At 48.9% G+C, this 26,177-nt stretch overlaps 1 protein-coding gene across 2 annotated transcripts in view; it reads left to right on the forward strand.

The window, feature by feature from the left end:
* Positions 1 to 26,177, forward strand: part of SCN1B (sodium voltage-gated channel beta subunit 1) — a 53,457-nt gene that overhangs the window by 12,108 nt on the left and 15,172 nt on the right. For both annotated transcript variants that reach the window (XR_014785114.1, XM_084815404.1), the window contains exon 2: positions 22,515 to 22,681. Coding sequence is in view for 1 of the 2 variants with exons in the window: in XM_084815404.1 (XP_084671530.1) it covers positions 22,515 to 22,681 (167 nt within the window). In the remaining variant the exon portion in view is untranslated. The remainder of the gene's footprint in view (positions 1 to 22,514; positions 22,682 to 26,177) is intronic.

The raw sequence follows: 26,177 nt of genomic DNA on the forward strand, positions 1-26,177 counted from the left end.
GTTGACATGCCTCTCCAGATTCCTGGTAGGTAATTCCTGGCAGGAAGAGCTTTAATCTCAAATATGCTGGTATTTTTGGCCCTGCCCCATTTTCCCTCCGGCCCCTCCCACCACTGGAATGTGGCTCCCCAAGAGCTTTTTGAAAATGGAATTTGGCCCATGGGCTGAAAGAGGTTCCACACCCCTGCCATAAATAAACTGAGGCCAGATTACTGTAATCTGGCAGCAATCCTAAACAGATGTGTTGGACTGCAATTTCCATCATTCCTAGCCAGCATGGCCATGGCTGCACTACAGAGTAAGCACCTCTGAACGCATTGGCACATACCAGTGAGTAAACCTTCCATCGGAGTGGTAACTAAAGGGCAACTAAAATGATCAAGGGGCTGGAGCAACTCCCCGATGAGGGAAGGTTACAATAGCTGGGATTGTTTAGCTTGGAAAAAAGGCGAGTCAGGGAGACATGACAGAGGTGTACAAAATTATGCATGGTGTGGAGAACGTGGACAGGGAGACATTTTTCTCCCTCTCTCTTACTTAGTTACTCTCCTGCTCTCTTTGGGTGAGGGACTATGGCCGTTACAGTTTTTCACCTCAGAAACGGCCTGCATGCCACCTTCTATATGATCATTGACTTGACAGCTAAGCAGCCATTCCCTCACGTTCTTTGGAACTCTCATAATATTAGAACCTGGGCTCATCCCATGAAGCTGATTGGTGGGAGATTTGGGACAGATAAAAGGACGTCCTTCTTCACACAGCACTTAGTCAAACTACCACAAGACGCAGTGATGGCCACCAATTTGGATGGCTTTAAAAGGGGATTGGAGAAACTCATGGAGGAGAAGGCTATCAATGGTTACTACTCCTGATGGCTACGTGCTGCCTCCAGTACTAGAGGCAGTAAGCCTATGTGCACCAGTTGCTGGGGAACATGGGTGGAAGGGTGCTGTTGCACTCATGCCCTGCTTGTACATTTCCTGTGGGCAGCTGGTTGGCCACTGTATGAACAGAATGCTGGACAAGATGGACCTTGGTCTGATCCAGCAAGGCCCTTCTTATGTTCTTATGTTGTTTAGTGTATTGTCCCCTATAATGGCTGTTATTTTCCATAAACCTGTCTCTCTCTCTTCCAGATTGGGTGTTTTTAAAATCCCAAAATAAGTCCTCTACTGAGTAAGTCCATATGGCCAGCATACAGAGGGGCCATAGCTCAGTGTGATGGAGTACCTGCTTTGCATGCAGAAGGTCCCAGGTTCGATCCCCGGCTTCTCCAGGTAGGGTGAGGAAAGAATCCTGCCTAAAACCCTGGAGAGCTGCTGCCAGCCAGTGTCAACAATACTGGGCTTGATGGGCCAATGATCTGCCTCAGCATAAGCAGCTTCCTATGTTTCTATCAGCCCAGCAGCAAGAGAGGTGTTTGCTAATGCCCAGACGCTGTTGAGGGGCCTCCATCATCAACCTCTGCCGCCCCTTCCTCTCCTAGCGGGCTCAGGTGGGCCATGATCTCATATGCTTTCTCACAGCAAGAATCTTTGATGTGATAAATATATGAAACTGGTGGGACCTGCAACAAAATGTTACAGTATGGAGTTCTGCTGTTCAGTCTTCCAGCCAGCCATGCTTCTTTCAGGTTACTCCGTCCCCTCGCTCCATTTCCCTTTCCCCCCCATCGCAACAGACACTCAGTATTCTGTGGCCATCGAGCATGCTCAGTCCTCACTGAGCATTTTTGGTTTTGCTTTCTGAAAGATTGTTTGTACTTCTGCGAACATAAGAGCCCTGCTGGACCAGACCAAAGGTCCATCTAGTCCAGCATTCTGTTCCCACAGTGGCCAACCAGCTGTTGACCAGGAACCCACAAGCAGGGCATGAGCGCAACAGCACCCTCCCACCTCGGCATTCCTCCGGGCGTAACGACAGTGCCTTCTTGTTTCTCGATGGTCCTCTTTTGGCTACAGTTCTGTCGGCACTCATGGGCTGAGTTCACTATTAGAGGGAGTGACGAGAGGTGCTGCCTGGAAGAAACTGCTTTGGTTCTGGGAGCCCTGGAACAGCCCAGGGGTGCGGAACCTCTTTCAGCCCAAGGTCCAAATTCCATTTCAGAAAGGCTCTCAGCTGCTTTCCAGTGGTGGACAGAGCAGTAGGCAAATGGGGGCAGGGCCAGAGGCAAATGGGGTGGGGCTACAAATACCAGCATATTTTTTGTTTAAAGCTCTTCCTGCCAGTTATGAAGCCTTAGGAGAGGCATTTCAACCTCTTAGAATGGGGGAAAACTGCATAAAAGTTGGGAAAACCAAACAATTAGTGGTTAGGTGAAAGGGGGTGGGACCAGGGAAAGGGGATGGGGCAGTCTGGGGAACCCCAGAGGGCCAGATCAGAACCCCAGGTGGTCTGCGACCTGAGGTTCTGCAACCCTGCCTTAGTCTCAGATGTTTTGTGCTTGGCTCTGGTTTTGTAATGGTAAGAGAAAGCACTGTGTACATTCACAGAGGCATTGTCTTCTTTTCTGCATGCTTGGGGCCAAATGGGGCCAGGCATGCCCATGATCGCCTCCTTCCCAAGGGCTTGGAAAAGCTGTGGAGCCAGCACTGCCCATTAGAAGGAATATAGACAGTCACTCATACAGACACCACCCGCACACCCTAAACCAACTCCTTGTTCTCCCCAGCTGGTGCTAAACCAAGGCTGGGTATATAGACACTTTCTCCTTCTGCCCCTTCAGGATATCTTCATCCCCTAATGCAGGCTACAAGAGATGAGGGGGAAGAAGGCCTATAGCTGACCCTGTGCTTTGAATGCACAAAGTCCCATATTGGGCGATACAAAAATGGAAGAAATGAAAGAATTAAGAGGTGTCTGCCCCAAGAGGTGCTGGGTTCTCTTTGGGTTCTCTTTTGCTGGGGGTATTTAATCAGAAACTGGATGACCACCAGTCAGGGATGCTGTCGTTGCTTCCTGCTTTGCAGAGCCAGCACTGAGTGGGCGGTTGGACTGGATGACCTCCAAAGTCTCCTCCCGCTCTATGGCCTGGTTTGCACCATTGTGGCTGGGGAAATATAAGCCGTGCCAGCTTATTTTCCCCACCATGTGTGCCAGTTGCATGCCGTGGGGATTAGCATAATTGCCTTCAGCAGCATGGCTTGTCGCATAATGCAAACCCAGCCAGGGTGGCTTGTTCTGCAAGTCACCCTAGAACCCTACTACAGCCCATGTGTGCCGGGTGGCTTGTTAACCACCCTGCGATCATGTGAACCAAGTCTATGATTCTGTTGGAGTTAAATGAGTATTTGGGGATGGGGTGAGGGTTGTAGAGATTATTTTAGTTAGGATCTCGGCCTTAGTAAGCGGTTTTCAATGCCAGGGGCAGAACCCTGGCACAGACATGAGTGATAAAGAAGTGTGTTCTGGCATATGTGCAGAGTGCGTTTTCTTTGCATCTTCAGGGTGGCTCACACATGCCCGTTCTTTTGATTTTCTCTTCCCTTGTTGAATCGGCTCTTGGTGCCTCCCTGCCAAACGCGTGAACTGTCTTCTGGGGCAGAAGTGTTATGGTCTGAGCTGACCTTGTGGGTGACGCGAAACCTCTGTCTGCGGTGACACATTGGGGCTGGATCGTTCAAACGTCTGAGTCATCCCCTGATGCTGCAGTTCATTAGTGAGAAATGTGCGTGTGTGTACTAATGTTTCGTAAGGACAGTCTGCCCCCAAACACCTGGGTTAAGGAGGTACGACCTCAGGAAGTGAGGGCACAACGTTTATGGAGGGCGTGAGTCCTGCCATCTTGCTTTCTAGAACATTGTGTCCAGTGGAGGCTGGTGGCTCTGGTATCAGGGCATAGTCTGAAGGCACATGAGGCAGCCACTGTGCTGAAGCTAAGCTGGTTTGGGTCTGGCCAGTGCTTGGAGGGGAGACCACCTGGGAACCAGATGTAGCCACCTTGAGTTCCATGATGGAAAAAGGTGGGATATAAATGTAATAAATAAATAATATCAGTGGGGCGGTGAATCCGCTCCAGGTTTTAGTCAGAACCAGTCTGAAATCTAAAGGACCTATCCAAGGTCCGAACCAGTTCTGACTGAAACCCTGAGCGGATGTACCGCCTCACTGAAATAGGAGCCACCAGCCTCCACTGGTTGTGTCTGCATTCACAGGAAAGCACGCATCCTCCCACATCTCACAGTAATTTTTCCCATGTCTGGATTGTTCTTGTAATGTCTGAATGGGGCCTTATTCTCTCTGCACAATTTGCAGGAATCTTTGTGTAATCTGGAGTCTGCCAGTTGCTTGTGTGGAATGGAAGACTGGTATGTGATAGGGATCAGGGATGGAGGATAAGATATCTGAGGGGTGGGATGGAAAGAGGAGTAATAGGGTTTCCGGGGCCAACTAAGGGTCATGCATAGACACCTTCGTAAACATACTCTACTTGGAGCATCTCTAATTTCCAAGCAAAATCTGGCATGTTTTTCTCCCCTTATTTTTCTCTATATCCATGAGGGCTAGAAACTTGTTTGCCTGGCCAAAGTGTAAGCTTTTCAGGATTCTGTGGACAGTGATGAAGCCCACATTATAAATGTGCTCTGTGGCGGTGCATATTCCTAATCCAGTCCTGCAAATAAATCCACAGTTACTTGTGCATCCGCTCATGAATAGCTCTTAGTCACCTCTCAGTGGCCCAAACCAGGGTCGGCATTAGGAGTTGACATTGTTGGACACCTGCTGAAGCCCATGCCCCACCAGGGACCCCACCGCCAACTCAAGGGATGGGATGTAGCTTAGCGGTAGAGCACATCCTTCGTGTACAGAAAAGTGCATCTCAGGTAGAGCTGGAGAACCAGTGTGGATCATCAGTGGGAAGCTTGTGGTCCTCCAGATGTTTTGGCCTACAACGCCTACCATTCCTCACCATTGACTGCGCTGGCTAGGGCTGAATGTTTTGTAGGCCAAAACGTCTGGAGGGCTACAAGATCCCCACCCCTGGTAAAGACACTGCTGAGCTATAGTGGACAGTAGTCTGACTAAGGAGAGGGAAACTTCCTGTATTTCTGGGGATCTGTGGTCCTGCGCCTCCTCCCTGGTATTACTGCTTCTTCACCTGCTGTTTCTGAGCATGTTAGGAGTCACGATCGAAGAGAAAGGGCAGCAGCCTCCACTTTGCGCCTTCCTCTCTGGTGAGACAGTTTCGGTAGAGAGGGAGAGGGCAGCAGTGAGAGTTGTGAACAGGAGGGGGGCCATCTGAGAGCATTTTGCCTGAATCCCCCGCAAAAAAACAAAAACCCTGGGAGCCAGCACAGACTGAAACCCCTGTGAAAATCCAACTTTCGTAAAACGTCCTTGCCTGCTCCCCTGCAGAAAGTTCTGACCCGCCCCAGGCGAGTGGCTGTTTACAAACCTGTGCTAAAGCCCTGGGTTTGGGGTCATCAAGATGAGAAGATAGTCTTAACTTAGGGTAGTCCTTGTGCGGAATTGGCCAGTGCCGAATCCTCTGCAAAAGAGCTGCTGATGCTTCAGGTGTTGCTGGTTATGCGCACGTGTGCTGAGTTCAGCAGTGCCCTTGTCCTGCAGCCCTGCAGGATGTTATTGCTGATGCATGAAAAATGGGAGACGGTACAGGGTGGAGAAAGAGCATGACCTGCTAGAAGACAGGCAGGGACATGATCTCTCTCCCACTTCTGTGCTGACACATTTCACAGCTGCGCACACGCACGTTCCCCCCTTTGCTGACAGTCCTCTGTCATATACACCCGCTCCCACCCACTCAGTCGCTCTCACCCACATGTGCTCAGTCACACTTGCTGTTGCAGGCCCCATTAATTAATATCTGCTGGCTTCTGACTCTGTGGCTTTCATCCCAGCCTTCAAGTAAGAGGCAGGACTCTTGTGGGGCGAGGAGACTTTGGCAATCAGCCCTGGGGCTGTAGGTCTCAAATAACTGATGATGATGATGATGATGATGATAATAATAATAATAGAGGGCAAAAGCTGTTGAAATGAAAGGACAGTCAGGGACAAAAGTGCCCAGAAATGAGAGACACGGTAATGGAACAGTAGTACAAAAGAGAATGTGCCGTGACTGGAAAAATCTATGAATAAAACTGGCCTACCTTACAGGTTTGTTGTTGTTTTGGGTGACATCAAGATAATGTACATCATAATGTAATGTATGCTATAGAAATGATGGGAAATAGCTGATTAGAGCACCAGAATGGTGTCATTGTTAAGTCTTGGGCTAGGACTGGAGAGTCTTGTGTTCAAATCCGTCCTCAGCCATGAATCTCACTGGGTAACTTGGGACCAGGCACTCTCTCTCAGTCTAACCTACCTTTTATCTGTATTCCACCCTGAGATCTGAATGTTATAGGACAGGATATAAATGTTTTAAATAAAATAAATAAATAAAATAAATTGCAGGGTTGTTGTGAGGATAAAATGGGGAGGGAGGAATCATGACTCCTGCTCTGATTTCCTCGGAGGAAGGAACGATGTAATCAAGCAATAATTCATATAGATTCAGCAAGAGGGCTACATTTTATTTGTATGTATTTATACCTATCTTTCTTAGCCACTTTTCAAGACCATAGTCTCCAAAGGCAACTTACTGTATCAAAACAATACAATTAAATATCACAAATTATAAAAACACCTCAAATTTAAACAATGTTAAAATAAGCCAGTTAAAATCAAAGCTGCAAATACCATAAAACGTTTTTAGCTAAAAGCCAGAGAATCATGGCTTTTCAATAAAAGTCATGACAAGTATGGTTTTAAAGCTCTTTTAAAAGCAGCCACAGATAAAGCCTGTCAAGGTTCCCCTTATGACCTGGACCCCCTGAGCAACTCCTTAAGGATCTCTTGCCTCCTTAAGAGTCCCACCTTCCTTCTTTTAAACTTCCCCTTCCCAGTAACGTGCGGTTTAGGCTGTAGATGTGAGGTGACTGACACTCTAGACCCAGGGTTTAACCACAACAGTTTTACTAGTAGATTTAAAGCAAACAAATTACAACTAAAGGTATTTACACAATAGAGCTGAGTGATACAAAAGGCCTTAAAAGAAAAGAAAATGTGCAAAACGCAAGTTCCTTTACCCTAGCTGTCCTTAGACTTTTCTAGGCTGCTTCTTCCTGCTCACTCTTCAGACTCTGCTCTCACTTCAGGCTCTGGCTGTCTCTGCTCTTCCTGGCTCTCTCACTGTCAAGGGCTCCTTGGAGGGCTCTCAGTCTAATCCAGTAGCCAAGTCCAGACACAGACAAAGGGATTCCTTTCAAAGCTTTATTCTTCTTTTACAACTTAACAGCTCTACAGATAGCAACTAGATCTGAGCAGCAGCATCCCTATGCCCTAAGTTAGAACAGTTGGTCCCCGTTTGAAAGGCAGTTACTGGCAGACCCCTGAATATAAGGACTAGGGAGAATCCCTCCCCTCTTCCCTTTGCTCCTCTGGGCGCAACCATTCTTTGAGCGCCAACCGGGCGCTACGCCTCCTTTCCGCGCTCTCCATTTGGCACCGCTCTCTGCATCTGCACCGCACATCCACTAAGTCTGCTATCTCTGCTCGGTCACTCCCTGGACTGCTTTCAAGTCTAGGAATGCTGGTGGGAGGAATCTCCGCCAGCTGTGGGCCCTGGGAAAGCGGAGCGCGCTCCTCTCCCAGGAGCGACTGCTGTTCCTCAGAATCAGAACTACTCTGGGATTCTATGGGCTCAGTGTCCACCCTGACACTCACTTTATATACCCTGCTCCCTCAAAACTGACAGTACTGCTTCAAACCAGAAGAAATGAAACTTAAGTGGAGAAATGAAACTGTCAGTTAGCCAGAGAAATGAAACTACTCCTCTCAGGGTTACCTCCTCCCAACAGAAAACTCCAGGCCTCTAAGCTTGACCTTTTCTCCCTTTGCCTCTGTAGGCCCCAAACCTTCACAGAGCCAGATAACTTTTGGGAGGGAATTCCATAGGGTAGGGGCCACTACCGAAAAGGCCCTTACCCTAGTGTCTGCCAACCTTACTGGTACTAGTGGACAGCCAGTAAGTAGGGCCTCCAGATATGACCTTAAAACATAGACAGGCTCATACTGGTGTATGCAGTCCTTCAAAAAACGTCTAGGGCTTTAAAGCTCAAAACTAGCACTTTGAATTGGGCCCAGAAAGGCACTGGTAACCAGTGCAGCTGGTACAGACTTGGAGCAATACAATCTGACTGTCTAGCCCAAACAAGGACGTGGGCAGCCGTATTCTGTACCAGCTGAAGTTTCCGAGTCGTCTTCAAAGGCAGCCCCATGTAATGCACATTGCAACAGTCTGGTCTAGATGTAACTAGAGCATGCACACCTGAGGCCAAGCCTGCTTTCCCTAGAGACGGCTGCAGCTTGTACCAACCAAAGATGGTAAAATGCACCCCTGGCCACTTCCGGCCCCTGTGCTTCCAGAGTCAGCGATGAGTCCAGAAGGACCCCCAAGCCATGGACTTGGTCTTTCAGGGGGAGTGCGACCCCACCCAATGGCCGTTGAATCCCTCTATCCCGATCAGTGGATAGAGGGATCAGTGGATTTTTCCCCAACCACAGTGGATCAGTGGATTTTTCCCCAACCAAAATACTTCTATCTTGTCTGGATTAAGGTTCAGCTTTTTTGTCCTCACCCATCCCAAAACTACCTCCAAGCATCTAGTCAGGAATTCCACAGCCTCCCGGGAATTAGCAGGTGGAAACATCCACTTACTGGTAATACTGGAGGCCAGACCTCTGGATGACTTCCTCCAGCAGTTTCATGTAGAAATTAAATAGCATGGGGGATAAGATGGAATCTTGTAGGATCCTACAGGCCAAAGATCAGAGCAGAAGTCTCCCAGCATCATGTTTTGAGACTGACTGTCTAGGTAGGATCAGAACTACCTTCTAAACACCATGCCTCCTAACCCCAATCAGAACGATACCATGTTCAGTGGTATTGGAAGTGGCTGAGAAGTCCAGGAGAACTAACAGGGTCACACTCCCCCTGTGCATTTCCCAGCATAAGTCATCCACCAAGGCATTCAAGACTTTCAGTCACAGAACTAGGCCTGAGAACTCGGTTGAAACGGAGCCAAATAATCGGTGTTCTCCACGACTACCTTGTGGGAGAGACTGCGGCACGGCCCTTCTGATCATGCTCTGGGAAGTCTTTGGAAACACTTGTGTACTTTGCCATGACAATGAACTGTCTTTGGATGCATTATTAAGATCATCTACCATACAAATTACTAAGACTTTAACTACCTTTTCCCCATCACAATCAGTTAAATGAGCAAGGAAATGTGGATTTCCAACCCAAGCCACTTTTGGGTGGAATGGAGATCCTTATCCATGTGTGAACTGAGGACAACACCTCATGCATCTTATGCTATGAGACAGCCTTGTAGATAAGGCCAGGAAAGTTACTAGCCTGAACTTTTTTTTTAACTAGCCTCTTAGGCTAGTAAATAGAAAAATCTTATGACCAAGTTCGCTGGCAAGGAGGGATGGGTTCCTATGTCCAGTTGGTTTCTGTGTTGGCTATGGAGGAGGGACTTCAGTTCCTCGGCAACCAGCAAAGAAACACAGCAGGTTGGTGGAGGAGGAATGGAGAGATCCATCCCTCTTCTGCCAATCCACTCTCCTGCATGGAATTCCATGCATTCGCCCACATGGAATTCCTTGTCGCCTAGGTGACCAGCTGACTAGTTAGATACAAGACTGGTGTAATAACATTGCTAGTCTTTAAAGTGCCATAGGGTTAGTGTCAGAACCTGGTTTCCTTGGGCCTCCTCACCCCCCCGACGTCAGCATCTCTCCCCCACCCCCACTGGGTTTATTGGTAGTGGTTGTAAATCGCAACACCAGCTGTGCTGCAATTTGTAGCCTTCCCTATAGCTCAGAGGTAGAGCACACGCTTTGCATGCAGAAGGTTCCAGGTTCGATCCCTGGCATCTCCAGGACGGGCTGGAAAAACCCTGCCTGAAAGCCTGGAGAGCTGCTGTCTAAATGGGCCAGCAGTCTGGCTGATGGTCTGATAAGGCAGCGTCCGACATTCCTGTGTTCTTAGTGCTGCATCAGTAGCCCCTTCCCCCGTCTGGCCCTTCCCATGAAGCAGTAACTTCAGGCCACAGCTTTCAGATGTGGTGGCCATTTTCCTGCCTTTGTCTCTCTGAGTGCTATTAAAGAGAGAAGAACAAGCTCCAGCTCAGAGCAAGGATGTGGCCTGTGTGGCACTGCTGTTTTTTTTTTTTAAAAATATCATCATTATCATCGTCATCACCGTCATTAGTAGCGTGCTGCAGTGCAAAGACAGCTACGGGCAGGCGGCTGCAGCCCCTCTTCGCCTTGTTCCTTCTCCAACTTATCCTGCCCCACTGGGCACTCTTCCACCCTGCCTGAGGCATTCTGGGAAGGCAGCTGTGCCCCGTGACCCTCTGCTCCAGCCAGCCGTAGGCTAAGCTCCAAGGACGGGGTTGTGGCAGACTTGAGTTGCTGGTGGGAGCTGGCAACACCCTCTGTGGCTGTATTAGTCAGACCTCGTGCTGGAGGACTGAGCTGTGCCGCACTTCTTGGCATCAGCTGGCACCTTGTGGGAAGATGAGAGGGGGAATCGGAGGCTTGCCACAGAATTGTGAGCCAGCGAGGGGGCAGAGAATGGCATTCATCTCCAATTAAAAGGCTCAGGTAGCCAGCGATGTGAAAGAGCTCAGCGTAAGACCCCGGAGATCCTCTGCCAGTCAGGGTAGACGAGCCTTCCCCGACATGGTGCCCTCCAGATGTTTTGGACCCCATCTCCCAGGATTCCCGAGCGTCCCTTCTCTTTGGAGGGTCTTGGTGATGAGCTTCTGTTGAAAATCAGTGGCAATTTCCACCAGTTGGATACTTGTTGGGACTGAAGCCCATCATGGGATGTTTACTGCACCCCCATTGCAGAGAGCCAGGGAGACAGTTATTTCAAGGGATACAAATCTCAGTCATGGATGCAAGCCTATGCTCCCTTACCGAAGCCCAATATAACTCAATGGGATGTACACACGTAGGACTGCACTATAAGGCAGCCATTTATGGTGTAGTGTTTAGTTTGTTTTGAAGATTTATACCCTGGTGTCTTAACCCTGAGGCCCGATCCAGCCAGGACCCACACTAAACACATTTGAAGGTACCAATATCACTCATGTCCACGTGTGTGAAAGAATGATAGAAAATGGATGCAGACAATAAAAGCAAAGCTTACACACACCCCTCAGCTCAAAGCTATAGCTACTCTGATTACCTCTTGGGGCAACACCTGTTACTTCAAGGGAACTGGAGTAGCTACAGCTTTGAACCGAGGGCCATGTGTAAGCTTTTATTTGTTTTTATTATCTTACTGTTCTTTATTATCTGCATCCATTTTCTGTCAATAAACTTATCATTCTTTCACACAAGTGGACATGAGTCATGGATCTGTTTAGTGTGGGTCCTGGCTGGGTCAGGCCCCAGGTTTAAGACACCTGGCTTTCAATCCAATGATTCTCAAGGCAGCCTACAAGCAGTGGGTTGTAAAAATACTTTAAACACCCACACTCACACCTAAACACAACCCAGCAGCCCTTAATCCTCTAACTCCGGGATGTCAGACCTGTTTAATTAAGCACGAGGGCCGAGTTCAGTTTTGGAGACGCACGCTTGGGGAGCCACATTCCAGTGGAGGATGGGGCAGAAGGCAGAAGGGGTGGACCAGATGTAAAAAGGGGGAGCCAGACTACAAAGAATACCAGCATGTTTTAGCTGGGGATGTCAGAGAATTCCTCCACGGATCTCGGTGAAGCCGAATGCCAGTGCATTCGGCCCCCTGAAATCTGTGGCGGAATGGCCTGCCCCCCCGCGGATCCCCCCTGGGACAAGACTTACCTGGGGCGGATGTTCCGGGCGGCCGCGGCTCCAGTGGCGGCTGCGGTGGCTCGTCTTCTGACCGGCTGCCGCCGCTGCCATTTGCAGTCTGGAGGGTTGTTTTTTTTTTTTTTACAAAGACATGATAGGCTACGTAAAGATTTACGTAGCCTATCACGGCTGGGTTAAAAAAAAAAACCGCATACGCAAATGGCGGTGGTTACGGCCGCCGCCATTTGCATTCCTTATTTTTCGCCGTCTTAGTCTACGTAAATATTTACGTAGACTATTACGGCGAAAATAAAGGGGAACGCAAATAGCGTAGCGGGCGCTATTTGCGTCCCTTTTTGATTCGCCGTTTTAGCCTACGTAAATATTTACGTAGACTAAGACGGCGAAAAATAGGGAACGCAAATGGTGGCGGCCGTAGCCACCGCCATTTGCGTACACGTTTTTTGTTTTTACCAGAGGCCTCCACGGCCGGAAATCCGGCTGCGGGCGGCTCCGGCCTGGGCCTGGCCGGCTGCTCTGCGGAGCTGCCGCAGAGCACAGCTGGCCATCAAAGATTACGGGGGGGAGGAACGGATCGCCTCCCCCCCCCGTCGAGGATTCCGGGGGGAGGGATGGAATGCCTCCCCCCCCCCCCCATGAACATAATCCGCGGAAAGGTAAGTGACTTTCGTACATCCCTAGTTTTAGCTTAAAGCTCTTACTGCAGTAACAGCCTTTGGAGAGGCATTCAACCTGTTAGAATGGGGGAAAATCTGTGCAAAAGCTGGGAAACCCACCCAACAAACTGGGAAAAGAGGGTGGAGTCATGGAAGGGGGCATGGCCACCTGGGGAACCTGAAGTGGGCCAGATTTGGCCACAAGCCTGAGGTTCAACACCTCTGCTCTAGTTGATGGATGGGCCCTTAGCACACTTCCGTTTGGTTCTGCAGTCCCAGGGCAACTGCTGGTTGGAGCCTGTTGTTTTTTTCTGGCAGAGAACTCGAGCTCCCTGCTCTTTCTCTGGCCGATGGATGGTGTCAGGTTGCTGTTCCCCTTTCCTTGATGTTCTTTCTGGAAGGCAAGGAGTGCAGCCTCTCAGTGGCCCTGGCTCTCCTGGCCAGTGGCAGAGGCCAGCGAGTGCTGCCCTGTAGTCCCAGAGCATCATGCCACTCATTTAAATACTTCTGGGAAGCTTATAAGCAGGGCATGAAGGCAACTGCTCTCCCCTGTTGCTTGTCTCCAACATCTTGTACATAAAGGTACACTGCCTCTGAAAACAGGATCCATTTTAGCTCTCATTATGGCTAATAGCCGTAGATAGCCCTATTATGCAAGACTTTTGTTAAGTGCCTTTTAGAAACAATCTTAAGCTGGTGGTCATCTTGCAGTGCTGCTATGAATCCCTTTTAATTAGTTATGCTTTGTATGAAGAGTTAAATCCTTTTGCCCATCTTGAACCCATGTGAAGATCATCTTTGTTTGTTCAAGGACTGGGTGGGAGGGAGAAAAAATTATCTCTGCCTAGCCTTATGTGTGTCCTCCCTGACTCTAGTCACCTCTTTTTCTAAACTAAAGAGCCCCAAACGCCTTTGCGTGTGTGTGCCTTTTCTCATCAGGAAAATCATTTTATTTGCTCTTTTTCCTGTGTCTTTTCCAGCTCTTAGGATATCCAACTCACCCCATATTTTGGCTGCAGTACTATACCACTTACCTGGGAGTATGTCCCATTGAGCTCAATGGAACTTACTTTTGAGTAGGTAGGATTGCAGCCTGAGCTGCTCCTTACGTTAGGAACTTACTAAAGGGTAAATCGGAAACAATCCTAATGAAGAAATAAAATGTTGGGCAACAGAAAAAGCCAATGTGGCTACATAAACAGCTTAGTGATGATCTGAAAATAAAAAAGGACATACATAGGGGATTAGAAGAACGGAAGGTGAATAAGGAAGTGTACAGGCAGATAGCCCGCCATTGCCGAGCCTTACCAGTCAGCCCTTGGGCCTGGTGGTGCTGCTGCTGCTGAATGCCAGGTCGGCCCAAAATAAAATCTCCCTCATCCATGGTTTGATTGTAGACGAGGGGGCTGACCTGGTATGTATTACTGAGACCTGGGTGAGGGAACTGGGAGGGGTCACTCTCTCCCAGTTGTGCCCTTCTGGGTACTCAGTGCAGCACCAACACCGACTCGAGGGTCGGGGGGCGGGGGTTGCCGTGGTCTATAGGAATTCAATCTTCCTCTCCAGGCTTCCTGCCCATTCGAGTGCAGATCTTGAGTGTTTGTACCTTGTGTTGGGTACCCGGGACAGATTAGGGATTCTGTTGGTGTACCGCCCATCCCGCTGCCCCATCAGACTCCCTGCCTGAGCTGACGGAGGTGGTCTCGGACTTGGTGTTGAAGACCCCTAGGATGATGGTCCTGGGTGATCTCAACTTCCATGCTGAGGCTGCTGTATCCGGGGCAGCTCAGGACTTCATGGCTGCCATGACAACCATGGGGCTGTCCCAACATGTCATTGGCCCAACGCATATAAAAGGACACACGCTTGATCTGGTTTTCTCCACTGGGCCGGAAGATGGTGATCTGAAAGTGGAGGAATTTACATCCCTCCCTTTGTCATGGTCAGATCACTTCCTGCTGAGGTTTAGACTCCTGGCAGCCTTCCCCCTCTGCAAGGGTGGGGGACCTATTAAAATGGTCCGCCCCCGGAGGCTAATGGATTCTGATGGATTCCAGAGGGCTCTGGGGGATTTTCCTGCTGGTATGGCTGGTGCTCCTGTCGAAGCCCAGGTCACTCTGTGGAATGCAGAGATGACTCAGGCGGTTGACACAATTGTGCCCAAGCGCCCTCTCCCTCTGAGCAGAGCCTGGCCAGCTCCTTGTTATACACCTGAGCTGAGGGCAATGAAGCAAGAGGGGAGACGGCTAGAACGCAGGTGGAGGAAAACTCGTGCTGAGTCTGACTGAACACTAGTAAGAGCCCACTATCAAGCCTACTCTGTGGCGGTGTGGGTGGCAAAGAGACAGTTCTTTTCCACCAGCATTGCATCTTCTCAGTGTCGTCCAGCGGAGATTTTCTGAGTGGTTCGCGGCCTGTTACGTTCCGGGACAGGGAGAGAGACGGTGGAACCCTCGGTGGCATGCTGTGATAAGGTTGCAAGGCACTTTGAAGATAAAGTCGCTCAGATTCGTCATGAATTGGATACCACGATTAAAGCAGTTCCATTGGTAGAGGCGTTCAGAGCACCGTCTGGTCCAGTTTTATTGGATGAGTTTCAGTTACTGAGGCCTGAGGATGCAGATAAGGTGCTTGGCCAAGTCCAATCGACCACTTGTGTGCTTGACCCTTGCCCTTCATGGCTTATTAAATCAAACAAGGAGGGGATGTTCGGCTGGGTCCAGGAGGTTGTAAATTCCTCCTTGAGAGAGGGAGTGGGGCCTGCCGCTTTAAAAGAGGCGGTAATTAGACCACTCCTGAAAAAACCTAACCTGGACCCAGAGGATGTTAACAATTATAGGCCAGTGGCCAACATCCCCTTCCTGGGCAAGGTGCTTGAGCGGGTGGTTGCAGGACAGCTCCAGGCGCTGTTGAATGAAACGGATTATCTAGATCCATTTCAATCGGGCTTCAGGCCTGGTTTTGGAACAGAAACTGCCTTGATCGCCCTGTGGGATGACCTCTGCTGGCAGAGGGGCAGAGGGAGTGTGACCCTGTTGATTCTCCTGGACCTCTCAGCGGCTTTCGATACCATTGACCATGGTATCCTTCTGGATAGGTTGTCTGGGTTGGGAGTTGGAGGCACTGCACTGCAGTGGTTCCACTCCTACTTGGATGGCCGATTCCAGAAGGTGGTGCTGGGGGATTATTGCTCCGTGCCATGGCAATTGTGCCATGGGGTTCCACAGGGCTCTGTTTTATCCCCCATGCTATTTAACATCTACATGAAACCTCTGGGGGAGGTTATCCGGAGGTGTGGGCTGAGATGCCAGCAATATGCGGATGACACTCAACTCTACCTCTCTTTTTTATCAAAACCAGGTGAGGCAGTGGCTGTTCTGAACCAGTGCCTGGGCACGGTAATGGACTGGATGAGGGCCAATAAACTGAAACTCAATCCAGACAAGACGGAGGTGCTGTTAGTGGGTGGTTCATCTGCCCAGCTAGGTGATATTCAGCTAGGTGTTCTGGAGGGTCCAAAACAGAGCAGCAAGATTGTTAACAGGGTCTGGCCAGTGAGCTCATATTACGCCAGTACTTTTTCAGCTGCACTGGCTGCCAGTCTATTTCTGGGCCTGATTCAAAGTGCTGGTATTAACATTCAAAGCCCTTAACGGCTTGGGGCCAGGTTATCTGAAGGATCGCCTCCTCCCATATGTGCCTGCCCAGACCTTAAGATCATCGTCAGTGGCCCTTCTCCGTGAGCCCCTGCCAAAGGAAGTGAGGCAGGTGGCTACTAGGAGGAGGGGGTTTTCTGCTGTGGCACCCTGGCTCTGGAATGAGCTCCCTAGTGAGGTTCACCTGGCACCTACATTGTATTCCTTTCAGCGCCAGGTGAAGACCTTTTTATTTTCCCAGGCATTTTAGCATTTTAGCTTTCGAAACTTTTAGCTTTGCTGTTTTAAATCTGTATTTTAAACTCTTGCACTGCTGCTAGCTTTTATTGTGGTTGTATTGTTATATTGTGGTTTTAATGTTCTATATATTTTAAATTGTTTTCTTGTGTGCTGTTTGGTTTTAATTTTTGTGAACTGCCCAGAGAGCTTCGGCTATTGGGCAGTATAGAAATGAAATGAATGACTGACTGACTGACTGACTGACTGAATAAATAAATAAATAAATGGTGTCAGTAAGACTAAAGCTCAGAATGACCTGGTTCGCACGACACAACAACCCACCAGGGCTGATCAGCCATGGTGGGTTATTGTGTCATGCGAACCTGGTGCAGGATGGCTTATTTTTCATGACCCTGAGAACCCATGGCTTGTTGTTGGGTTGTTCATACCCATGGTGGCTTCCCCTGATGTCTGAACAGGGCAGGGCGACTTCATCGTGGGTTGTCAGGAACTCCTAGAGAGCTACATGACGAGTGGCAAAAACCCCTGCCACTCCTTGCAGTCCTGCTAGTCCCATTGCCATCCTTCCTCATCCTTTATCTGCCCTCTGCAGAAGTGAATGTCCACTGCTAGGAAATGTGTGCAATTTCCCCATTTTACTGCTTTGCTGTGAGATTTGCACGCTTTCTCTCTTAGTTTTACCGCTCTGCCTTGAAATTTGTGCAATTTCCATCTTACTGCCCTTCCATGACATTTGCGTATGTTTTCCAATCCCACTCACCACTCTGTAACCCATATTTGTAACCCTAAGTTTTATTGCTCTGCTTTGAAATTTGTGCAGTCCCCCCATTTTACTGCTTTGCTGTGAGATTTGCACGATTTCTCTCTTAGTTTTACAGCTCTGCCTTGAAATTTGTGCAATTTCCCCTCCATCTTACTGCCTTTCCATGACATTTGCATATGTTTTCCATTCCCACTCACCACTCTGTAACCCATATTTGTATGTGACCACTTCCAGTGGAGGGAAGTGACAAGCGCAAAGGGGGTTGTGAGGAGCTGAAAGCAGCTGGCAGTTGCAGGAGAGAAGGAACTTTAGGAGCAGGTGTTCTTACTTCAGTAGAACATGAAGCAGCCTTTAAAAAACACTGTTCTATAGCGAGGGAAGCACTGAAGTGGAGGATGACATTGAAGGACATTGACAAGAGGGGGATATTGATATGCTTGGCTAAATACCTGGCAGGTGGTCTTGTGCAAGTCCCTGGAAAAAAGGTTGCAAGTGCATTACCGCATTCATAAAGGCTCAGAAAAAAAATAATTCTATATGGTGATTTGAGGCGACAGTGGTGCGGGGTGGGGGGGAGTTTCCCTCTGGAGCTGGCAACCTGAGCAGACCAACTGCAGAAACGGTGCTGATGTAGGGCTGAGGAAATGAGGGGTTTGCCACAAAGGCGCCTGGGATACGTGCTGGGAGCCAACCGTAGGACTCAAGGGGAAAACAAGCCACGGCAAGCTGCAGAGCACCCGATTGTCTGTCGGGTTAGCAAGCAAAAAACCAACCCAGGATAGCTTGGTGTGACGTGCGAAGCTGCCATGACATTGGCGAGGGATGCTAAGAATAACCAAAAAGTCTTTTTCAGATGTGTTCAAAGTAAAAGGAGAACGAACGTAATGGCAGACCAGCTTGCTCAGTAAAGGTGGCAAAATGCTGACAGGTGACCAAGAAAAGGCAGAACTGTTCAGCCCCTATTTTGGTTCAGTCTTTTCCCAAAAGAGGATCTGTGTCCCATCTGCCATATTTGACAAACAGACTGAACGGGTAGGAGTGCTGCTTGAGGTTGATAGAGAGATGGTCAGAGAATATCGAAGCACCTGAAATTAGTTCAAGTCTCCAGGTCCAGATGAATTGCATCCTAGGACGTTGAAGAAGCTAGTGGATGGACTCTCAGAAGCGCTATTATTTTTGAGAAATCCTAGAGAATGGGTGGAGGACTGGAGGAGGGCAAATATTTTCCCTATCTCCAAAAAGGGTAAAAAGGAAGATCCAGGGAATTACAGACCAGTCAGTCTGACATCAATACCTGGGAACATGCTAGACTCAGTGGCCTTGTAGGCCCCTTCCAACCCTACTATTCTAGAGCACATTATAAAGCACTTGATCTGTAGGAACCTTGACCCTAATGCATTGATCACTGGAAGCCAGCACGGATTTGTCAAGAACAAGTTCTGCTGGACTAATCTTATTTCGGGTGGTATCCAATGGGAAATATTCAATGTTAGCCTACTTTAAGTCCCATTCATTTCAGTGGGTCTACTCTAAGTAGGACTAACATTGGAGATAACCCCCCACTATTTTTCAATTGGGTAACTTCTTTTGCAGATTGTGGAAATGATGTGGACATAATATATTTCGACTTCAGAAAGGCATTTGAAAAAGTGTCCTATGATATTCTGATTAGCAAGCAAGTTAAGGCTATTACTAGAAGAATCCATAGCTGGCTGGGGAACCATAGTGCACACCAGTGATTCCTCTTCAAACCGGAGGGAGGTATCGAGTGGGATGCCTGAGAACTCGGTCCTGGGCCCTGTATTCTTCGATATTCTTATTGAAGACTTGAAGGAAGAGGTGGGGAGGATGATTATCAAATTTGTAGATGACACAAAATTAGGTGAGATAGCTAATACTTAGAAGAAAAAAACAAAATTCAGAATAATCTTGATAGGTTAGTAGACTGGGTAGAAAATAACAGAATACAATTTAGCAAAGACAAGTGCAAAGTCCTTCATTTAGGAAAGAAAAATCAAGTGCACCAGTATAAGATGGGGGCTGCCTGGCTTAAAAATAGTACATATGAAAAGGATCTTGGAGCTGTAGTCGATCACAAGCTGAATATGAGTCAGAAGTGTGATGTGGCTGCAAAGAAGGCAAATGCAATTTTCGGTTGCATCAACAGAAGTATAGTTTCTGAATCACGGGAAGTAATGGTTCTGTTCTACTCAGCACTGGTCAGACCTCACCTCGAATACTATGTCCAGTTCTGGACACCACACTTTAACAAGGATTCAGATAAATTGGGATGAATTCAGAGAAGGATAACAAAAATGATCAGGGGACTAGAAACCAAGTCCTTTGTGGAAATATTGATGGCACTGGGTATTATTCTTGAGGAGAGAAGACTGAAGGGGGATATGATAGCATCTTTCAAGTACCTAAACCATTGTCACACAGAAGAGGGCTACAACCTGTTCTCAGTTATCCAAGACCGTTGAACATGAAATAACAGGTCTCTGAGAGCAGATTTCAGTTGAACGCCAGGAAAACACTTCCTAATGGTCAGAGCAATCAGGCAATGGAGCGAACTACGTAGGGAGGTGGCATGCTCTCTGTTGCTGGAGGTATTTAAGCAGAGACTGGACAGCCATCTGTCAGGGATGCTTTAAACTGGATTCCTGCACTGTGCAGGGGCCTAAATGACCCCTTCCAACTCTATGATTCTATGAAGTCCAAATATGTATTTCTCACCTCTCTGCCTGACAGTAGGCCTCGAATGTAGCTGACAATAAATGAAAGTGTATATTATATAACCATGATAAGAACAACAACAGTGAAATATCTTGTGGAGGGCAGAGGATGGTGAGGGAAAATGTCCCCAGGCCTTAGATGTTAATACTGGTGCAGCTTTCCAACATGACCCACTGTAATAGGTTTGGGTCCATATCTTAAGAAGATAACATGGTGGTTTTATTAAATAGAATTAAAACGACGAACAGTTCTTTGCTGGAGCTCCCGCAGCCAGTCCCGGCTCTACCCCCACACCCCACTCGCCAGGGATCATCTCCAAAGGCCCATCCCAATGTTTCATGTAAGGAAGTGTCTCTAAATTACTACAAGCACTACACCCACCCTCCATTTAGGCTCTGATGAATAACATCAGCTATGAACAGATGAAAATTGAGCAGTAAAGAAGAAAAGTGGGTCAGACTGACACTTTCTTCCACTCTACCTCCTAGCAGAAGTTCTAGTGCAGAGGTGGGGAACCTCAGGCCGAAGGACCAGATCTGGTCCTCCTGTGGTCCCAATCCGGCTTTCTGGAGTTCCCCATGACTCCAACCCCTTACCCCCAGCTGCTGATCATTTGGTGGCTTCCTGGCTTTTGTGCAGTCCCCCCCCCCCTTCTAAAAGGCTGAAATGTCTCTAGTAAAGCTTAGTTACTTTACGCTACAACATGCTGGTATTTTTTTCTAGGTTTGGCCCTGCCTCTTTTGGTTTTGGGCCTGTTCCTTTTGCCCCCACCCACCACTGGAATGCAGCCCCTGAGAGCTTCTCCAAAATGGAGTGTGGCCCTCAGGCTACAAGAGGTTCCCTGCCCCTGCTCTAGTAGCTTTAAGAGATATGAGGAAGGAAGAAATTCAACAAGGGAAGCGTTCCCTATCATTGCATCCCCCTGCTAGGACATGCTTTTGCCTGTTGAATTTCTGCCTGTCTTGTAGGTGTGAAAAATGTCAGGGCTTGGTGTTGTCAGGCTCCTGCTGACCTGCAGGTCTTGCCAGTGTTTCCTCTTGCTATCTCCACCCATGAGGGGCCAAAGGAGTAGCTGTTCCTAGAATCATAGAATTGTAGGGTTGGAAGGGGCCTACAAGGCCATCGAGTCCAACCCGTGCTCAATGCAAGAATCCAAGTCAGAGCATCCCCAACAGATGGCTGTCCAGCCTCGTCTTGAACGCCTCCAGTGTGGGAGAGCCCACCACCTCCCTAGGTCATTGGTTCCATTGTCGTATTGCTCTAACAGTCAGGAATTTTTCCTGATGTTCAGCCGGAATCTGGCTTCCTGTAACTTGAGCCCATGATTCCGTGTCCTGCACTCTGGGATGATCGAGAAGAGATCCTGGCCTTCCTTTCTGTGACAACCTTTCAAGTACTTGGAGAGCGCTATCATCTCTCCCCTCAGTCTTCTCAAGGCTAAACATGCCCAGTTCTTTCAGTCTCTCTTCATAGGGCTTTGTTTCCAGTCCCCTGATCATCTTTGTTGCCCTCCTCTGAACCCTCTCCAGTTTGTCTACATCCTTCTTAAAGTGTGGTGCCCAGAACTGGACACAGTACTCCAGATGAGGCCTAACCAGTGCTGAGTAGAGGGGAACTAGTACTTCCCGGGATTTGGAAGCTATGCTTCTATTAATGCAGCCCAAAAGAGCATTTGCCTTTTTTGCAGCCACATCACATTGTTGGCTCATATTCAGCTTGTGATCGACAATTCCAAGATCCTTCTTGCTTGTAGTGTAGTTGAGCCACGTATCCCCCATCTTGTAACTGTGCATTTGGTTTCTTTTTCCTAGGTGCAGAACTTGGCATTTATCCCTATTAAATGTCATTCTGTTGTTTTCTGCCCAGCGCTCCAGTCTATCAAGATCACTTTGAATTTTGTTTCTGTCTTCCAAAGTATTAGCTATCCCGCCCAATTTTGTGTCATCTGCAAGTTTGATCAGCATTCCCTGCACCTCCTCCTCCAAGTCATTAATAAAAATGTTGATGAGCACTGGGCCCAGGACTGAGCCCTGCAGTACCCCACTCGTTACTTCTCCCCAGTTTGAGAAGGTCCCACTGATAAGCACTCTTTGAGTCCGATTCTGTAGCCAACTGTGGATCCACCGGATCCTTGTTTAATCTAGCCCACTTTGAGCTAGTTTGCTCATCAGGATATCATGGGGCACTTTGTCGAAAGCTTTGCTGAAGTCAAGGTATATGATGTCTACAGCATTCCCACGGTCCACAAGGGAGGTTACTTGATAAAAAAATGAGATCAGATTTGTCTGGCAGGACTTGTTTTTGACAAATCCATGTTGGCTTCAGTTCCTGCTGACTTCCCTCTGGGTGACAATGAGGTATGGGACCAGAGGGAAAGTGAGAATGGGTGGGTAGATGGTGGGAGGTAGGAAGTTGGGGGCCTAGGAAGATGTCTAGTGCCAACACTTCTGGGAAAAGAAGAAAAAGAAAGATGGCTGTCCTCAGCAAGAGCAGATATAGGCCAACAGTGCAGGCGTTGGACTCAGGAAAGGAGCTTTTGCCACCTTCCTGGTGTAATTACTCCCCATTCCCTCTTCCGCCTTCTAGTGACATTGTGCCAGGGTGGCTGTGTGGAGGTGGACTCGGAAACTGAGGCCGTGGCTGGCGACCACTTCAAGATCCGGTGCATCTCGTGTAAGAAGCGCAGCGAGACAGAGGCCGAGGCCTTCACTGAGTGGTTCTTCAAGGAGCACGGGACAGAGGATTTTGTCAAGGTGCGTGCTGCGGGGAGGAAGAGACAAGCGGTTGTGTGGAGAGGCCAGGGGCAGTTGGGCGGGGATGGGGGAGAATAGCGGCCTGTTTTCCCTTGGCAACTCAAGATTAGAGTGGGAATTCATCTGGAAAGGGCACCAGCTGTCTGGATGTCCGCCAAAAGCAGACTAGGATGGAGGGGTGGAAGGACAAGTGAGAGGGACTGGAGCTGTCCAGTTCTGGGCATCACACTTTAAGAAGGATGCAGACAAGCTGGAGAGGGTCCAGAGGAGGGTAACCAAGATGATCAGGGGACTGGAAACAAAGCCCTATGAAGAGAGACTGAAAGAACTGGGCATGTTTAGCCTTGAGAAGAGAAGACTGAGGGGAGATAGGATTGCTCTGTTCAGGTACTTGAAAGGTTGTCACAGAGAGGAAGGCTGGGACCTCTTCTAGACAATCCCAGAGTGCAGGACACGGAATCATGGGCTCAAGTTACAGGAAGCCAGATTCCGGCTGAACATCAGGAAAAATTCCTGACTGTTAGAGCAATACGACAATGGAACCAATTACCTAGGGAGGTAGTGGGCTCTCCCACACTGGAGGCGTTCAAGATGAGGCTGGACAGCCATCTGTCAGGGATGCTTTGACTCGGATTCCTGCACAGAATAGGGGGTTGGACTCGGTGGTCTTATAGGCCCCTTCCAACCCTACCATTCTATGATTCTATGACCATCACCCATCGTAATGGCCAGAGTGCCCACAGGCATGGAGGCAGTTAGCCTGGAGCTAGCGGCAGGCGAATGCCTAAAAGTTGGCCTTCCCTTCCTTAGCTTTCCTGCCAGATGGTTGGAATGTCGGCAACACACACTATATATGTAACTAGGGCTGTCAACACCTGATTACAGAAATCTTAGGCAGGCAAGTTTTAACCAAGTGCTCAGTTCAGTTTGAACATAAAGAAAATTATAGTTCTGAATAAAAAGGGAAGAAGCCATGAGTGTCTTAAAAATGGCGGGAACGCAGGACCCCTCAATATGTTCCAGCGGTAACACATGGAGTTCCCACAGATTGATCCTGGCCAGTTGTGTGGGCCGTTACTCCACAGTGATTACCTGGATCAGCTAAGGGGGCATTGACAACCTCGCTCTTGCAGCAATGGGCTTTTAAGCATTTCAGCAGTGCCTTGGAAGGAAACCTCGGGAGAGCAATCCCTGTGCCTCAGACTCGTTTGTTAGCACGTGGAGAGTCTGAGGTTATTTTTGGGGGGCCCGGGGGGAGATGGGATGGGTGAGTGTGGCATTGTCTGCCCACCCTCCAGTGCTGTGGCTAGTGCTCTTTCCGCAGCCCTCCCTCCCCACTGTTTTCTTGAGTTGTCATGTTGCGTGAGCAAGGAGACAGCTCATGGCTGAGCTATGGCAAAGTATATAATATGTTTGAAAAATATGTATGTTTTTAGCCTGCTGTCCTTCCCCAGTTGATCATGGGAATTGTTTTAGTCTAACTCAGTGGTGGGGAATCTTTTTTCTGTCAAGGGCTGCATGCCCTCGGGCAATCTGTCAGGGGCTGCAGAGTAACGGTGGGCCTCCCCGTTTTTTCATTTTCTGCTACTGCCTTCTGTGTGTGTATGTGTGAATGTGACCCCCCCCCCGTCTCTCTCTGTCTCTCTCATTTCTCCCTGCCCAGAAGGTTGCTGGGGCAAGGACAGTTCACTCTTGCCAGAGGTCTGAACTGATTGCTTGCAGAGAGTTTTTGAAATTAGGCCAAGGGCCACATGAAATTAGGCTGAGGGCCGCATAGGACCCTAGGTTGACCACCCTAGAACTAACTAATCAATTGACTGAATGGTGAAGCTGTATATGCAGTGGACAACCACGGAGTGTGCACTCCTTTTACAGCTCACGTGGTTACAGCAGACACTTTGATGCACTGGACAAAATAAATCTCCCATTCTCCCAGTGTTAATTGCGGTACATTTATTCGTTTGAAATGGCCTTGCCGACTGTGTCTCTTTCCAGGTACTCTGTGTTCCAGAGAGCTGTTCCCGGGGCTGTTTTCACTAAATGCATCAATGATTAACCTCCTTCAGAATCACCTGTATGCATCGGTCTCCAAGGGAAGGGTGGGGAGAGAAAAGGCAAATGGAATCCTTTTTATTGAGGGTTGCGGGGGCAGGATGGTGCAAACAGATCCCACAGAAATTGTGCCAGTATACTTGAAAAGGATTTTACCATGCAATAATAGTAATAATAATAGCAACTGTAATAATAATAGTAATCGTAATTGACATTTCCATAGTGCGCTCAAGTTTTCAGAGAGCTTCACAGGCATTATCTAGTTTGAAACCTTTACAGCAACCCTGGAGAATACGGCTGTCAATGGTGGCTAGCCATGACGGCTGTATCTCACCTCCAGCATCAGAGGCAGTGTACCTCTCAATACCAGTGGCTCAGGAACACAAGTGGGAGGGTGCTGTTGCACTCACGTCCTGCTTCTGGACTTCCTGGAGGCAGTTGCTTAGCCACTGCGGGAGCAGAGTGCTGGACGAGAGAGGCTTTTGGTCTGATCAGACACAGCTCTTCTTACGTTCTTCATGCCTCTCTGCCCAGAGAAAGGGACTTGGCTAGTACTTGGAAGAGCTCCTCCAAACACCGGCCGACTCCCTTTGCACACTGTGTGCCGACCCAATCCGGATGATGAGTGGCCCGTGAAGCCGGCATGCAACTTGGCTGGGGCTTAGAGGACTGGCTCCCCCAGGTGCCATCCGGGCCCTTTCACATGCCGCACGCCAGTCCAGTCAGGACGACCAGCGATGAGCAGAGTTGGCGCGTGACTTGGCCAGTCTTCGGGGAGCTGCTTCTCCAGGTGTCGGCCGAGTCCCTTTCTCCATAGAGAGACTTTCTCTAAGTCCCTTTCCTGCATAGAGAAAAGTAGAATAGGTGGGGGGCAGACGATGTCAGGGCAGGGGGAAGGGCTTTGGGGGAGTTCACCTCCCTGATAAGTCACTGCCTGTGTGAAAACCTTAAAAAAGATGGAAGAGGAGCACTGTGGAAGGAACCTACTGGAATGTACAGATAGAAAATGCGCAATATCCCCAGAGAGCGTGGAAAGGCAGTTGCAATTCCGTGCGTAGCTTACAGTGGTAGAGCACTGAGTTATTAGTGCTATGTAGATGCGCGGTGGCTTAGTGGTTAAGACGCTGAACTGCAGACCGGAAGGTCTGCAGGACAGCAGTTTGAGACCCGAGTGCCGCATGATGGAGTGAGCTCCCGTCTTCAGTCCCAGCTCCTGCCAACCTAGCAGTTTGAAAGCAAGAAATTGCAAGTAGATAAATAGGTACCGCCTCGGCGGGAAAGGTAACAGCGTTCCGTGCACCTGGGTGTTCAGTCATGCCGGCCACATGACCATGGAAGTGTCTTCGGACAGCGCTGGCTCTTCGGCTTAGAAACGGGGATGAGCACCGCACCCTAGAGTCGGACACGACTGGTTGGGGACACCTTTACCTTTACCTAGATGCTT

Source organism: Heloderma suspectum, chromosome 10, assembly GCF_057233095.1.
Source record: "Heloderma suspectum isolate Gila_16-S chromosome 10, 16-S_ref, whole genome shotgun sequence".
NCBI classification, from domain to species: Eukaryota; Metazoa; Chordata; class Lepidosauria; order Squamata; family Helodermatidae; genus Heloderma; species Heloderma suspectum.